The 17,030-nt window shown below is 38.9% G+C and overlaps 1 protein-coding gene and 1 non-coding gene across 4 annotated transcripts in view; one reads left to right on the top strand and one right to left on the bottom strand.

Annotated features, from left to right (window-relative positions):
* Positions 1-16,353, bottom strand: part of MON2 (MON2 homolog, regulator of endosome-to-Golgi trafficking) — a 120,899-nt gene extending 104,546 nt beyond the window's left edge. For 2 of the 3 annotated variants that reach the window (XM_067697202.1, XM_067697204.1), the window contains exons 1-2: positions 15,821-16,353; positions 1,258-1,321 (exon numbers count right to left, since the gene is read on the bottom strand). In XM_067697202.1, coding sequence (XP_067553303.1) covers positions 1,258-1,321; positions 15,821-15,931 — 175 coding nt within the window. In that variant the 5' untranslated portion in view covers positions 15,932-16,353. Of the gene's footprint in view, positions 1-1,257; positions 1,322-15,820 lie in introns of those variants that run through there. The other variant, XM_067697205.1, reaches the window with a different exon arrangement.
* Positions 8,041-8,147, top strand: LOC137203090 (U6 spliceosomal RNA). The gene has a single exon (XR_010932918.1). It is a non-coding gene; the product is annotated as a U6 spliceosomal RNA (small nuclear RNA).
* Positions 16,354-17,030: the final 677 nt, after the last annotated feature.

Genomic DNA, 17,030 nt, shown 5'->3' with positions numbered 1-17,030 from the left:
TATTCAAAATCAGAGAAGCTGTGAAAAACAGATGCAACTTAACAGGGCTAACCCTAAGCTGACAAGTGAAATCCACTCTCACCTGTCACCCCTAAACTGCCCCCTAAGTCTTCATTACATTTTGTAATACTGTTTGAAATTCCACCATTTAGGGATTTACTGGTATTCTTTTAAAAATGTAAAGAGACTTAAGAGAGTTAAAGAGATTCTTTACTATTTGGACTTTGTGTAAATTAACTTAATAGGACTGCTTTTCTCCTATAACTAGCTGAGACCAATAGCACTACTGGAATTGGAAATGCAGATTGAAGGATCAGCGAAGTAAGCAATGGTTAAATATAAACACTTGCGAGGGAGTACATAGTGTCAAAACCTCACGATACCGTGGCAGCACACTGCAGCAGGAAGAACATGGGCTCTGAACAGCCTGGTATTTGAATCTGATTCCACCACTTACCATGCGACCTTAGGCCAGTAACTTAAATCTCTTTGCATCTCAATTTGCTCTATTATTAAATAAGAGTATTTCCCCACAAGGTTGTCATATAAGAAAGAGTGGCCCAAATGCCTCACATGTAACAGATTCTGAAAAAATGCCAGTTTCCTTCTTTTCCATGTTCATTATTGAGGCAAGAAGAGAAACGCACCAAGGAAAAGAAAGAAGCAGACTGAGTATCAAAAGGGTGCCAGAGAGAAACTCTTGAAAATTCCTCCCTGAAAAGCAGGGTCAATCAAAAGAATGTTAAGAAAACACTTTTCTCTGTTTTTTCCCATTTTTTCTTCATGACCATGTTGTCTTAGTCTCAGGACTCAAAACTCATATAGTACTACTAAATTTTTAATGCTATATTATGACCTTATATTGTATTAAAGATAAAATAGGTCTTAGAAGGTGGTCTGAGAACCAATCTTCCATTCAATTCAACAAATATTAATCGAATGTCTCTTATGGGTAAGATGTATCTTAGGTGATTGATAAGAGGTGGAGGACAATACAAAGATGAGTAAGAAAGATCCTTTCCTTCAAGGAGTTAGTAGTTTTAAGTTTTCTGATTTCAGAGAATCGTACAGCATTCATCTCTGGGAAACCCAATTAGTTCATAAATTAGGGACTTTCACATGTTCTTTATTATCATGGATAGCATGTTGGGGCATAAGAAAGAGATGCTATAAAAAAAACTTATGGGTTTTAAGATTCTACTTTTACTATTAGTCAAATTTTCATTAATTGTTGAATTTTTAATGCAAAAAAATTACCTGCCAAAATTTCGGTGTTTCGTGCAGCTATTGTTTTAACTTTTATTATTCCTGATTCAGCAGCCTGCAAGAATAAAAATAATTAGAACATAAAACTTACTATTAACATGAATTATCTAGGGAAAAGAAATCATATATGATAAAATATCAAGCACAGAGTCAGTCACTATTATTTTTTTATTTTCCAAACTTCAGATACTAAAGCCTAGTAGTGAAACACACATTAAATGGAATAAAATGTGATTAATTTGATTATTCACATGTAAACTCTGCACTACAGCATGTTGCCTTTCTATGCCTTAAAATGCACCTGGAGGGCTTCCCTGGTGGTGCAGTGGTTGGGAGTCTGCCTGCCGATGCAGGGGACACGGGTTCGTGCCCCGGTCCGGGAAGATCCCACATGCCATGGAGCGGCTGGGCCAGTGAGCCATGGCCGCTGAGCCTGCGCGTCCGGAGCCTGTGCTCCGCAACGGGAGAGGCCACAACAGTGAGAGGCCTGCGTACCGCAAAAAAAAAAAAAAATGCACCTGGAATCCCTAGTCTCTCACATTTAACTCTTCAGAAAATAAAAAATAATAAACAAAAACAAAGCCTAATGAAAATATTAGGTTTCTCTTTCCCATTTCACACTTCCCTCTCAACCATAAAAAAAATTTGCAAAACACTGCAAAATCAAGTAAAACTGCTTTGAATTAGGAGAATGAATAACTAAGAACTCTGTCACTACTTTTAGATTGCGTTTTTTTAAACACCATTCAGTTTTCATAAGGTGTCTCAATCACTTCAACATAAGTATGTTGAGCTGGCAGTACTTGAAAGTCATATGGCATTTCACACTATGCCACAGAACTGTGGTGTTCAATATGGGAGTCATTTGGCTACATGTAGCTACTAAGCACTTTATATGTGGCTAGCCTGAATTGAGTTGTGTTCTAAGTATAAAAAATCCATGAGATTTTGAAGACTTAGTATGAAAAAAAGAATGTAAACTATCCCTTAAATATTTACATTGATTAAATGTTGAAATGATAATATATACTGGATTATATATGTACTGGTTTGAATATACTGGGTTAAATATGATATATTATTAAAATTAAATGTTTCTTTTTACTTTTTTAATGCAATTTAAAATTACATATATGGATTGCATATTCAGCCCACATTATACTTCTACTGGACACTGTTGACATAAAATATTGATATATAACATCCATTACAGAAACTCAGGACATTTTTACTATCAAGAAATATGCCTATTTTATACTTATACTGATCTCCATACCTCCAAAAATAATAAATACTCATATATGTTCAAGTTTTCCTATTAATTTGCTTGCTACTTGTTCATTGATTTTTATCTCCTACTGTTTACTAAGGGACAAGTGGTAGCAGGCTCTAAAGGTTTAAAAATAATTATGGAAGAACCCAGTGTCCTTTGGGTTATTAGGTTGAGGACCAGTGGATTAATGCATAAAACAAATAACACACTGTAGGCTATACGATGTATAGTAGACCTTTGTCATTTTGCTGGCTTCCAAGAACCTGAAGCCCTTGTCTGTGATCGGAGAACTCAACTTTATGAGTTTTGATGCAAGACAGAGCCTATCTTCCACTATTCAAAATTTAAAATGCCAGATACTTGTTTTCCCACATACCCTGGCAGCCTCCGATTATCCAAACAGGCACACCCACCAGGAATTATGAATACGGAGGCTAGTGGCACAGAAAAGCAGAGACAAGATGGAATTCTGTCTGACAACAGCCACAGTGGAGCCAGCATCTAGTTTCCAAGGGCAGTGACGGCAGCAGAACCAGTGGTGGCATGGGGTGGCCAGCACAACCAGCAGTGCAATCTAAGGCACCCAGTCACTGTTCAGCAGAGACAACAGTAATGGTCTCACTGGCAATGAGTTTTGCTGTGGTTCTTAGCTGTTCAGCCTCCCTTCGTTCCTGTAATTTCTAAGGCTCACTCCATCCAGCCTTCTACCAATTCTGTGAGACCCTCAATGTTTTATCAGTAAACTTAATTTCTGCTTAAATCAGCCCGGGTCAGCTTTCATTGCTCACAGCTAAGAAGCCTAACGGATATACTACAACTCACTTCTACAACTTTAAGAGATGGAAATGTCCCATATTAAATGAACATAGCTACTAGCAGGAAAATATAGTCAAAATAGATTACTCCAGGGAAAAATTATTGAGTTTCTGATTATCTGGGGGCAGTGCATATTAGAAACACCAGGAGCTTTAAAAAAAGAAAAAAGCTTGATGCCCAGGTTGCAACCCATTTCAATTAAATCAGAATGACTGCCAGTGGGAGTCAAGCACTGGTATTTTTAAAAATCTTCAGGTGATTCCAATATGCAGCAAAATTTAAGAGGCTACTGTAATAACATAAGCAAAAGATGATGCTGGATAGGCCTGAGGTGATAGTGACTGAGATGGTAAAGGAGTGGTCAGATTCTGGATACACTATGAAGATGTACAAACCACAACAAATTTACTACTATAAAAGTTCAGTAACACCGAAATTATTATGTATACTTTGTTATGCTCATACACCATCTCAAACTCTCTTAGGTAATTTTCTTACTGAGCCAACTGAAATTAATCTGTGGTCACTGAGCTTTCTTCCATCATCATTTTCAAATGTTCAAACTCTACCCCTCCTTACTAAGGCCCTATGTACCCTGCATATGCTCAATTCAGTATTTCATTCTATTTCAGGATCAACAGAGACTGATCAAACTAAACCATCATAAATCCCAATGTAATCTGTCCTAACTTCCTGAATTCTAGTCAGTTTCCAAAATCAGCAGTGTAGCATAGTGGATGCTAGATGCAGGTAAAGGATTTCAAATTTGCCAGACACTATTTTGATTTCCTCAGATAAATAAGAATTGACCCATGTATGAATCATAAACAAGTTATGAAAAATATATATTTAACAAATATTTTTATATGTACACACAATAAGGAAAATAATGAGTGCTTTTTCCTTAAGTAGTTCCAAAGTAACAAGTGTTTTAAAAGATATATAACCAGTATTTTCATTAAAAGACTCAAGAAATCACCAAAAGGACTATTTGTTACCTCAGATATAATTAGAACTATCTCACACCTCCTAATTTTTTACATCCAACTTTCTATTGTCAAACTTTGAAACTGAACGATCTTATTCTCATAGGTACCCTGTGTTACTGGAAAGTTCCACTATCAATGTTTATTGACAACAGTTGTATATCACCGTCCCCCTAGTCACTGCAGTGCTACTTCATACCTCAGCCTAGCCTACATCTTTAAGTGTCCTGTATAAATGCAAGTATTTAGCCCAGATTTCCTTCTATTTATCAGAGACTGTCTGTGTGAAGAAGAGTCTTTAACTTCTTGCTTTAAAAGCAACCCCTACTCTGATTAGATACTTATATATCCATAGGGGAACTACTCAATTTTTTTAATATAAATTTTATTTGTTTTATTTTTGGCTGTGTTGGGTCTTCGTTCCTGTGCACAGGCTTTTCTCTGGTTGTGGCGAGCAGGGGTTAGTTACTCTTTGTTGCGGTGCACACGCTTCTCATTGCGGTGGCTTCTCTTGTTGCAGAGAATAGACTCTAGGCATGCAGGTTTCAGTAGTTGTGGCATGCGGGCTCAGTAGTTGTGGCTCGTGGGCTCTAGAGCACAAGCTCAGTAGTTGTGGTGCATGGGCTTAGTTGCTCCACGGTATGTGGGATCTTCCCAGACCAGGGCTTGAACCCGTGTCCCCTGCATTGGCAGGCGGATTCTTAACCACTGCGCCACCAGAGAAGCCCCTCAATTGTAAATATAGTTATTTTTTTCCTGAATTGGCCCTTATGGAAAAAAAAAAGTGTCAGTTCTGTAGACTTGAATAGGGATGATATAAGTTACAGTGGGTAACCTAAAATCTCTATTCCTGAGGGCAATCTATGAGTTGGGAAACAAAACCAAAAGTATTAAATATACTGCAGCATTTAATATTTGTTAACCTTAAAATTAATGTCTCTCAAGAAATATTTTTTTTCTCTTTCTCAAAATTCTTTGCTTACCCAAATAGACACACCCACCAGGAACTCTGAATATGGAAGCTAGCAGTATAGAAAAGCAGAGACAAGAGAGAATGCTGCCTCCTCTTTCAAGAGCACACAGAATATTCTTGGCCTCACTTCTCAATAAACTATTCCTGGGCAATCTCAATCCTATGGTTTCAATTACTTTCTAAAGGCTGAAGAATCCTAAATTATATTCCTGTCCCTTAACTGTCTCCTAAACTATAGGATTTATTAACCTATATATTTTAAAGGCACCTTAAATTCCAAATATTCAAAACGGATGCTATTATCTCTCACACACACCCCCAACTTCCACCTCAGCCCCAGAAAAACCTATTTCTTCTTCCTATAATCTTTATTCTTCTGAACAGCAGCAGCACCCATCCAGTCACTGACCAGACACCTGGGGCTTCTCCCTCATCCCACAAATGTAATCACCCACAAAGGCTATGTAGCGAACATCTCTTATACTCTTTTTTCTTCTCAAATGCCACTTCTACACCTTAGTTCAAACTTCTCATTATCAACCTAAACTAAGAGATTTCTCTACTTCAAATCTTGTCCTCCACCCATTCACTGTCTCATGTCTTCAACGGTCCCCCAGAACCCACCTCTACTAGTGTTTCTCAAAACTGAGTAGTGTAAGGACATCTTTTAAAAGTTAAAAAAAAAAAAATCTCATGGACCTATCCAGTCAGTGACAAATTTAAGTATTTATAAATAAAATTAGGAATAAACTCCTTATTTTTATAGCTCTTAAATTATAAAGCCAACACATTCACAATAAAGTGAACACTAAGGTAATGTGACAAATAAAGCTTTGCTGAAATTAAAACACTGCTAACAACATGAAGATAGTGCAGGTTTTTCTGATTTTGGCACTCCTGTAGTACCATGAGCAGTGACAGAAATAATTTTTTCCACCACCTTCTTTCTATGGCAAGTATCAAAAAGCCCTTCCATCTTTGTGGGCTGTCTATGGTTTGTACCTATGGTTGATCCCATTCCTCCTATGACATGTCTGTTTCTCTACTCTAGCTGTAAGCCCCATGAGGATAAGAAATATATTTCATTCATCTCCCCATATTACTAATGCCTATCACAGTGCCTAGCATACAGGGGCTATGTAATGAACATTTCTAAATAAACAAATGAAAAGTTCTAAACAGAGGGAGGGACTTTACTCCCCACTCACTGAAAAATAAAAATATGGTGGAAATTTGATCCAGAGATTGACAAAATGTCATCAGGACTGCAGTTTCATTTCTCTACCATTCTCTTGGTTCTGTCCTGTTCCCTGGGTAGGTTCATCCTCAGGCTGCTCCCAATCTTGGCAATAAAATTAGTTCCAGCCATTCTACACCTCACAACTTCATATGACACTATCCAGAAAGAGAGAAAAGGTCTCTTCCAGTAGCTCTTGAGGAAGAGAGAGGAAGCTTTCCCTTTCCAGGATCACTCACTGGCATTATGTGACTTGGGCAGAAATAGAGGTGCGGATAGGGAGGGTTAAATTAGATTAAACTAATCAAGGTATCCTGGAGCAAGGAATGAGATTAATTCACCTAAATTCAAAGGGTTGAAAATGAAGGACGAGTGCAGCCTACCACTGAAAGAAGTAAGAGGGAATGAATGCTAGGAAGGGAGTTAGCAAATGTCCACTACTAGAACCACATACAAATTTACAATAATAATAATACGCTTCTCTTCACCAAAGCTTCTATGTTGTATTTTAAAAAACAAAACAAAAACATATTTACTTTTTATAACATCTATGAGAGTAGAGCCTCAAAATTAAAATAAATTTACCAAAGTTCCAAATTAATTATTCACAGGATGTAGCATGAAACAAGAGCTAAAGAAGAAATGTGAAATTCAAGTTAATGGCAAGTTAAGGAGAATAATGTACTCAAAAGATACTAGGGAGGTATGAAGCTGCCTGTAGACTTACGATTTCAGATGTCAGGTAAAATCAAAAGACCTGAAGTCAAGTCCTCACTTGGGCATACCTAATAGATCTAGAACACTCCCTAGAGGACAATATCCTCATTAAACAATTACTACATTGAAACCAATAAACTTTTCTTCTGTTACATGTAATTAGCCTAAAATCCCAAAGCTCTGAAAAATATATACCTATATGGCATCCTATTCAAAACCTCTGGACTAAAAAATAGAAACAAACAAAGAGAAACCTCTGGCTTGGGGGCTTCCCTGGTGGCGCAGTGGTTGAGAGTCCACCTTACGATGCAGGGGACGCGGGTTCACGCCCTGGTCGGGGAGGATCCCACATGCCGCAGAGCGGTTGGGCCCGTGAGCCATGGCCACTGAGCCTGTGCGTCCGGAGCCTGTGCTCCGCAACGGGCGAGGCCACAACAGTCAGAAGCCCGCGTACCGCAAAAACAACCAAAAAAACCCTCTGGCTTCTAGGAAACAAATTTCCTTTAAGATACATATCAAATGAAAGACTGAAGTGCCGATTACATGTGGATAGCTAAAGATATATATGTGGTACCCCTACATATATGGTATCCCTTTTTTTTCCTTCTTTAAAAATTTAATCTCCTACAAGTATCTAATTAGCACCTCTCAGAAATACAAATGCTTTGAACTATGATGCACAGAAGGACAAACAAAGATGCAAAACTGACCCTTAAGGAGAAATTTAGAAAAGAAATACCATAGCAGAAGGTAAAACATAAGAGTTATAAGGGTGCTCGCTTCGGCAGCACATACACCAAAATTGGAACGATACAGAGAAGATTAGCATGGCCCCTGCACAAGGGTGACACGCAAATTCGTGAAGCGTTCCGTATATTTAAAGATGTTAAAAAAAAGAGTTATAAGGAAATAACTTATAAAGTAAGCTTAAATGAAAGTTAAGAAAGCAAAGGAAAACATATTAGCTTGAAAAGTCTGGGCAGGAGCTGCATCTGTTCTTGCCCCAGCACCAGCTAGTACATGGCACACAGCCGGTGTTCAAAAATTATCTCAGGAGCAAATGAATGAATATATGAATGAGTGAATTAGGGAAGAAATGAGGACATTATCTGTAAAGTTGGTTCATTCAGGCAACAAATAAATAAGCAACATGGGTTAAATTAAAGGTAGAATTTTAGCTATAAAAAAATGGAAGGAGGTGATTCCAGGACAGCAAAAGGAACCTCAAAAGCCACAGCATGGAAGAGGGAAGGAGTATTTGGAAATGGGCATATCTGGCATATGAAGAGAATATGGGCATATTTGGAGAATGAATAGCAGGCAATAGAGTTTGGCTGAATTATAAACACATTTGAGGAAAAACTGAGGGTGATGAAAGGTTGGGAAGATCAATAAGGTCTGAAATGCTATGCTGAGGAGTTCCTAAGTACAGAGTAGCCACTGAGAGTTTCTGACCTGTTCAGGTACATTATTACGGTGGTAACATACAGAGTGGTCTTTTGTGCCATTAATGCACATCAAAGCTCAGTCATAAGATTGAAACCTGGAGCTAGAATAATAGCTAAGAAAATAGAAAAGAGGTGAGATATGTTAGAAATTACAGAGCTGGAAGGAACATCTGACAATGAATACAACGTAAAGAGAGTTGAGGGAGAGAAGACAGCCACATATAACTAAGGTAAGCAACAGTGATAAATACCATTAACAGAACAAGTGAAATGTGGGGACAGGACAAGTTTTAGAAAAGTAAGTTCAATTACCAGAAGTTCTATCTGAAGTATGTGAAAGATACTCTGGTAGATGTGTTTAACAGACAGCTGGAAATACAGGTCTAAGCTCAGTAAAGAGAGCAGCGTTAATGAAGTAGACTTAGAAGTCATCAGCACTGTAGTAAGGCCAGAAGCAATGGGAGTAGATGAGAGTGCAAAGGAGATGAGCACAGATAAAGAAGAGGTCTCAAGACAGAACTTGGGATACACCTATATGTAAAGAAAACGAGAAGGAATACTGAAAGAGGAAGGAGAAATAGGAAAGTAGAATGTTACAAAAGTCAAAATGAGAATGACGAATAGCAACAAATAGCCATGTTGCAATAGAGTCAATGGATGCAACATTCCTAACCTAGTGGAAAGACAGTATTTTACGCAACTCTTGAGTTAACTTCAAGAAGATAAAGGCAGGTTCTCATTGATTTTTATATTTCCTGCCATGATTTACACTTAAGAAACTAACTTCTATTAAATGATAAGAGTAATAGCAAAACCCTCTATTTTCTACATGGTTAAAAATAAGCTACACTTCTATAAAAGAAAAAAAGAGGAAAATATTTTCATTTCTGGAGACTGTCTTCCTTTTTGGTTTATTAGCCTGAAACAATGTCTTTTCTTTCTTCTATGTCACCAAAGCACAATGCTAAGAAGATAATACATTCTTTTTTGACTAAACTATGTTTTCATTGTCCTTTGCTCTCTATTCATTTTCATGAAAGTAAAAATACAATGGTCAAAATCTTAGTAAAAAAATAAGCTATGTATGCTTTACACTTTAACAATAAATTTCAGTGGCTATGGTACTAACTTTCATAAATATATAAAACACGCTAGAGACTAATCAAAAGCTTTTTAAAAAGCTCTCATTGTAAAATGCTCTTAGAATACTGCAATAAGCTTGTAAAATTTTCCTAGATGTCCTAGTGAAAATGTTACTGCTTATATTACTCTTGAAGTTAACATCTAAAATATTTATCAGAAGAAGATGAATTTAATAGACCCTAGGAATCTAATGTACCTTTTCTGGAATAAAGTCAACAGCAGCATAAAAAAAAGAGTAGAGTCAAAATCTAAGATCACTAGCATGTCTACATAACTATGTAAAATTGCATTATACAGGAAAGTAAGTCTTGACCAAAACAATTTATAACTCCTTACCACACTTGTCATACTGCTCTGACTAGTGCTGACAAGTTTTTTGAATAAATTGTGAAAACTTATTTCAGTGTATAAAACATGGATTTATTATTTATGCTGAGGGAAAGAACACAACTGGCTGTATCATGAGCAAATTTCTCTGACCAACGTCAACAGGAAGAAAACTATAGTACGTTATAGGATACTAAACAAAAACAGCTCCTAATTAAGCATGTATACATGATCCAGCCCTCATTCTTCACTGTCATAAGGTCCTGAAAATGAGATCTTCACCCTAGCAGAAGAGCCAGCTGACTTGGGCCTCAGTCCCCAAATAGCTGGTTGAAGGGAAAATCCTGTCATGGTAAGTAGAGGGCATCTCTCTCACCAAGGGTCCCCGCTCAGCCAGCTAATGCATAAAAACAACAGACACTGAGGAACTCTACCACAGGAACCTTTGCTTTTATAGGCAAAAATCCCTGCCAACCAAAACTTAAATGTATAAGAAGAAACAAAGTACATACCTGGGAAGAGTACTTGTGCTTTATTATATACACCCTTACTGATTCCACTTCATTTAAAAAGAGAGAGAAAAAAACCCATCCTCAATCCTAATTCTGACCACCTCAAGTCAAATGATCTTCATTCCCTTTCCTCTTCTGTCACCCACTCCCTGGACTTCATCATCCTCTAGTGCAGCACCACTTGGCAATGTGAAATCCAATATCTCCACTTTTGTCCCTTTTGTCCTTATCCTTCTAGCTCTCTCACTCCCCAATACCACTGTTCTTGGATTAAAGTGTTCCAATTCAATTAAATTGCTGCTAGTCCCTTAACCCTTCCATCTTGCAATCAATCAAAGTTGTCTTGGATTGCCTTCTTTGGGAATCCAACCTAGATCTCATGATCCATCATCATTTCAACCACCTTTCCTGTGAAGACTCTTAAGTGTTCCAAGTCAATTTCTCCTTCACTTCTACAAAGTGATCCACTGCTCCCCTCAAACTTCCTATCACTACTTTCACCACAAACTACTCCTAGCAACAAGCTTGTTTCCTATCTTACCAAGAAAACAGAGGCCATAGGTCAAACTGTCCACAAATTCCTATCCCTCCATTATGCCCCTCGTTCAAATTTATTACATTCAAATCCATTTTTTTTCTTTTACCCTTCTTCTGTCAGAAGATAATGTGTCCCTTCTCAGATTGAAAGCCAGTTCATACACTTAAGCCCCTGAAACTCCAGCTTTCTCAAGGACCTTGCTCTAGCCAAGTATTCCCTTTCTCTCCCATATCCCTAACCTTAGTCACCCCAGCTGCCTCTTTCCCTTTAATGCTGTTATTTCCCAAAGTTCCTCCTGATATTCTCGTTCTATACACTCTTCCTGGGCCATTTTATCTACTCCTGTGGTTTCTACTAACATGTATAACTGACATGCCTAAATCTAAAATTCTAGATTTCCCTCTTAAGTACCAAACCATCATTTTCAAACACCTACTGATCATTTCCACTTGGATGTCACACATAAACCTTAAACTTCATATTCATGACTACTCATTTTCTCCAAAAACATTTTTTCCTCTTAGTGATTTACCCAGTTTCCCAAGCCAGAAACCTGGGAGGTATCACAGATTTCGCTTTCTACATTATAAAAAGGTCACTGTGCCCTGGTAATTTTACCTGCTAAATCTCTCTAATCCATACTCTCTCTTTCACCCATGTCTACCACAATGCAAGCCACTTTCTGTCTACCCCTACTGCTACCTCAGTGCAGACAATCATCTCTATAAAATTTGCTCTCTATGCCTCAATCTCAATCCCCTCTAATTCTTCCCTTCAGTACTGTTACTGTAATGTTACTGAATATAAATTTGATATTACTCCCTCTCTTAAAAAGCCTTAATGGCTTCCAATCACCTTCAGCATGAAATTTCTTTTACGTGGAATACAAACATGTGCTATTTCCTCTGCCTAGAATGACCCCCTTCTTCTCTTGGCTGGCTTCTACTCATCCTATAAAGACTCAGCTCAGGAATTACAAACTCGCTCTGACCACACTTCTAGGCTCAATTAGATCCCCCTCATCTGTTTCCACAGAGTAGTGCCTGCAAACAGAAATGACCAAAAAGGTTTTACTCGTTAAATACATAAAACCTCAGAGTTTCCTGCCTCTGCAGGCCACTGAATATCAATTACACCAAAGTGATTTTACAAAGTTTTAAAGTAATTTTTAAGACAATGAAAAAAACTTTTCATACAAATATTCCAGAACAAATTAGCTAGTATGCCTACACTAAAAAAAAAAAAGGCTTCCCTGGTGGCGCAGTGGTTGAGAATCCACCTGCCAATGAAGGTAACATGGGTTCGAGCCCTGGTCCAGAAAGATCCCACATGCCATGGAGCAACTAAGCCCATGTGCCACAACTACTGAGCCTGCACGCTACAGCCCACAAGCCACAACTACTGAGCCTGAGTGCCACAACTACTGAAGCCCACACGCCTAGACCCCGTGTTCCACAACAAGAGAAGCCACCACAATGAAGCCCGTGCACCACAGTGAGGAGTAGCCTCCGCTCGCGGCAATTGGAGAAAGCCTGCACGCAGCAACAAAGACCCAACGCAGCCAAAAATAAATAATAAAATAAATAAATTTATTAAAGAAAGAAAGAGAGATAGATAAAGAAAGAAAGAAAGAGAAAGAAAGTTATACTGCTGAAGCATGAAAATTCATATTTAAGGAAAATAAGGAGAAAAAAGAGGAAGGACTATTGCTGTTATTATTTAATTACTATATTATAAAATGACAAAATGATATTATAGCCACTATAAAAACAACTTAATATGCAAATTGTTTTGTAAATGAAAACAATTAAGTTGGAGAAAACTGTAGAAAATCCAAAGATAAGTAATAAATATCAGTAAGTAAGACATTATCCTTTATCAACACTCTTTTCTTCTGTTTTTGTAACAGATTTGAAATCTTAAAAAATCCAGCTTATTATTAATTAAGAAAAATATTAAAGCCAAGCACTATGGCCAAAAAGGTAGAAATTATTAAAACTTAAAGACTAAACATAGAATGTCTCACTTCATTCTGCCTTGTTTATAAAGTAATGGAGAGGGACTTCCCTGGTGGCACAGTGGTTAAGAATCCGCCTGCCAATGCAGGGGACATGGGTTCAAGCCCTGGTCCGGGAAGATCCCACACGTCGCTGAGCAACTAAGCCCGTGCACCAAAACTACCGAGCCTGCGCTCTAGAGCCCATGAGTCACAACTACTGAAGCTCGCGCGCATAGAGCCTGTGCTCCGCAACAAGAGAAGCCACTGCTTGCCGCAACTAGAGAAAGCCTTCACACAGCAAAGAAGACCCAACGCAGCTAAAAAAAAAAAAAAAAAAAAAAGTAATGGGGAAGGAGACAACCATTCCAAAGCACATATGCAGTTAGCACTGTATTGTATTAAGTTCTTGAGTAGGCTTTTAAGTAGTTCAAAATGACTATTTTGCAGATAATGTTTGTGAAGATACTGGGAGAATGTTAACCAGCAAATCAGTATACAGATGGAAAAGCTTCTTATACATAGAAAGGCTTTGCCTTAGGGTCTACCAAGCATACCTCTCCCCTGACCCCCACCCTCCTAAAAAATAAATACTACTAAAAACTTACCAGTTCTTTTAAGAACAAAAGTCAAAATACAGCACTGCTATCAAATTACCAGGGAAAATTTAATTCAACCAAAATATTTCTTGAAAGTCAAGCCTCTCTCCTAAAAAAACATCACTATTAGGCTAATGACTTCATTCTTGTTTTACACTTGTGACACAGTCAAGGTTTTTTTTTCAATTCCTAAAGGACTGCCCTGAGCATATTAAAAGTGCCACTGGTTAAGAAGTCAAAGTTCTTATATCCAACAAATTCTTGTGGAGCCTGTACTATACACAAAATTATGTATCAGAGATAATCACACCAAAAGTTACTTTTGCCATAACCTAGAAGACTAGGTGCAATTACTAAATACCTCTTTAGCTAAGGTTCAAGTAAAAAAAGCTAATGAGCTTTATTGAAAGTTCCTAGATTAGAAAGGGACTGAGTTTTAGAACTTTGTAAATTAGCTGTTTGGAGCTCTGAATGCATTTTCCAATAGAAATAATGTAATAAATGGCAATTAAATCCGCAAGCCAGCCCACAAAAGCCTATGATACAGAGGAATCACAATTTTTATATGGATTATAAGAACTGGGAATAGCCGGTTCTATAAATTATTGTTAAAATTACAAAACAGGATTTGAAATTTTCTAATTTCCTTACAATTAGAACAGCCTATTTCTTTAAAATTATTTAAAATGGCCAAATTGTTTTTTTGTGTGTTTTTTGGCCAAATTCTGTAAAATACTTTTTATAACTTTGAACAGATCATATAGAGAAAATAATGAAAATCGATATCACAACAAACTACTGACTGAAATAAAACTTATAATAGTCATCTTTCCAAAAGTGGCACATCTGGTTTCCATCATTGGGTAGGTAATATTTTCTTACTTTATTAAAAAAAATACTAGATGGAGTTTGTTGAAGAATGATGAGACCAAAGCACTTACAGAAAAGTTACGGTTCCTTAGAAGTCTAAAATTCAAACTTTATTGGGTAAGTTCTAATTATGAAATTGCAGGTACTCCAAACTACATTAAATAGGAAGAAATATAAAATAATTGCTTTTACAAAAATGTCACTGAAATATCTTATTTCAGAAACGTGAAAAGAAATTGAGTAGCATCTTTAAAAAGTTTAAGAGAAATAAAATGGCATCTTAAGATAAAAAGCCAATAGAGACTAAATGTTAATAATTTCAATTCAGGAACTATTTGGAGAATTTAATTTGTATATATTATTAACTTGAGCCTGTTTAATAATACGCTTTTTCCCTCTTAAGACTTTCTCATCATAATGTAATAAACCCACTATTTAACCCTCTTTTACATCAGAAAGAAAACTGAAGCTCAAAGAAGTTAAGTAAGATGTCTTTCTGTTTTGCTAGCACTTAAATTCAGGTGTATTCTATTTGACTCTAAGCCCAAACTTCTCAGTACAGTATTGCTCATAACAAGGCTTAAATGATTCCTGTGGCTCTTCACTGTTTGTCCTAAATCAGGTGTCTCTAGATAATTGAATACTTCATGAGATTGGTAAGAGTTAAGCTGCATGACCCATGACAAAGAAGGAAAGCTACTTCCAATTGAGCGATATATACTATAAACGCAAAGGGGCACAGACTGTACAACAACTATGATTATTAGTTTTTAGAAGCAACGAACATAAGTTTCTGAATCCTGCCGTGACCAATTTAGTGTTTGAAAACGGCCAGAAAAGGGGAGGGTACCATACACCTAGCTGAATTCGCTGAATCGGCTCAAGCCGCGAACTTCGTTCTTAAATCTGGTGGACAGGACGGTAGAGAAAATGAAAGCGCCTCACACTCGCCAAAGCAAACTATAAAAACGCTTGTGGAAAAAACCACCGGTTCGTACATGTGGAAAGGTGGAGGGCCAAAGGGGAATCAGACAGGGCTGGAGGATGCAAGTGAAGGACGGGGTCTAACAGGACCGGCTATGCTCACCGTGCCTTCTCCCGAAGTCGCCCGAAGCTTACCTCCTTGACAGGTGGGAATTTCTTCTTGCATTCCAGGGACAGGGCCCGCAAGTCGCTCTGCATATTCTCCAGCAGCTTCTTAACCGCCTCGGGGCTGTTGGTGCCAGACATGATCCACCAAGCTCCGTGCCAATTTCTGAGCGGCGCAAACGAACTCCGGCACCTGTCAGCTCCGTGGGGCGACAGGCAGCTCCTTCCAGGAGCCTCCGGCCCTTGGGCTGTCCGCCTCTAGGGCTCCGCGGGGGCTCGGCCCAGCCTGGGCAGCGAGCCCGAGCGCCCCCGACAGCCTCCTCGCAACTCCCCCGGCTCTTATCCGAGGGGCCCCCGCAGTCGCCCCGCCCCGCTAGCCTCCGCCGGCTCTGGCAGAGGAGCCCACAAGGTGGGCAAGTCCCTCCCGCTGACGCAGGCTGGGCCACACCGGTTGTCACCAGCCAAACTGGTGAGAAGCTTCAGCGCTGTCTCCCCAGACCTCCCAGACTCCCCGACGCCATTAGCCGAGTCGCCCACAATTCCGAGCGCGGCCGGGACACGTCAGCTGCACTTCCGGGCACCGCGGCCACCGCCTCCGCCGCGGCCAACCCGGGCGGCGAGCCTCAGGCAAGGCGTGGCCAGGGGCGTGGTCACGCTCCGGGCAGGCCCGGATCAGGCCCGGGGCGCTTCCCGGGGTCCCTGCTCCCGGCCTCCGAGCCGGCTTGAGGCGCAGTTTGCCTCGAGATTCGCTTCCTTTTAGGTGACAGGTGTCTGAATAGAGCCCCTGCTACTCGTTGTTGTACCTCTTTGCGTATGTTTGTGTTAAATTGTATTTCGGTGTAAACAGTTTGCTTCCTTTCGGATTAATCTTCATTTGTCTTGTCCCTCTTCATTTCTGCCTCTTCGAATCTCGGGGCTAGTGGCCCCAAATCAACGCTTACCTTCTGTTAATTTTTTCCCCCTGAGGACCTAAATTGCAATTCCTCCACAAAGTTGTACAAAGCATGCTGGTGCACTTACTGCGGAGCCGTCACTTATTTTCCTAATCTGTAAAATGGAACATTAAACTGCCCTCTATTCCAAACCCTCCGCTGGTTTTCCATTTTGCCCAAAGTAAAAGCCAGAATTCCTCTTTTCACCTACCTGGCGCTCTGCGATCTGTCTCACCTCCTTTACTGCGTGTCTGTCTCCTCGCTAAAATGAAAGTTTCAGAAGCGTTGGGTTGTTTTGTTTTGTTTTT

The sequence above is a fragment of the Pseudorca crassidens genome, chromosome 11 (genome assembly GCF_039906515.1).
Source record: "Pseudorca crassidens isolate mPseCra1 chromosome 11, mPseCra1.hap1, whole genome shotgun sequence".
Taxonomy (NCBI): domain Eukaryota; kingdom Metazoa; phylum Chordata; class Mammalia; order Artiodactyla; family Delphinidae; genus Pseudorca; species Pseudorca crassidens.
Note: the sequence above shows the minus strand (reverse complement) of the source record. Positions and strands in the feature narration are given on the sequence as shown.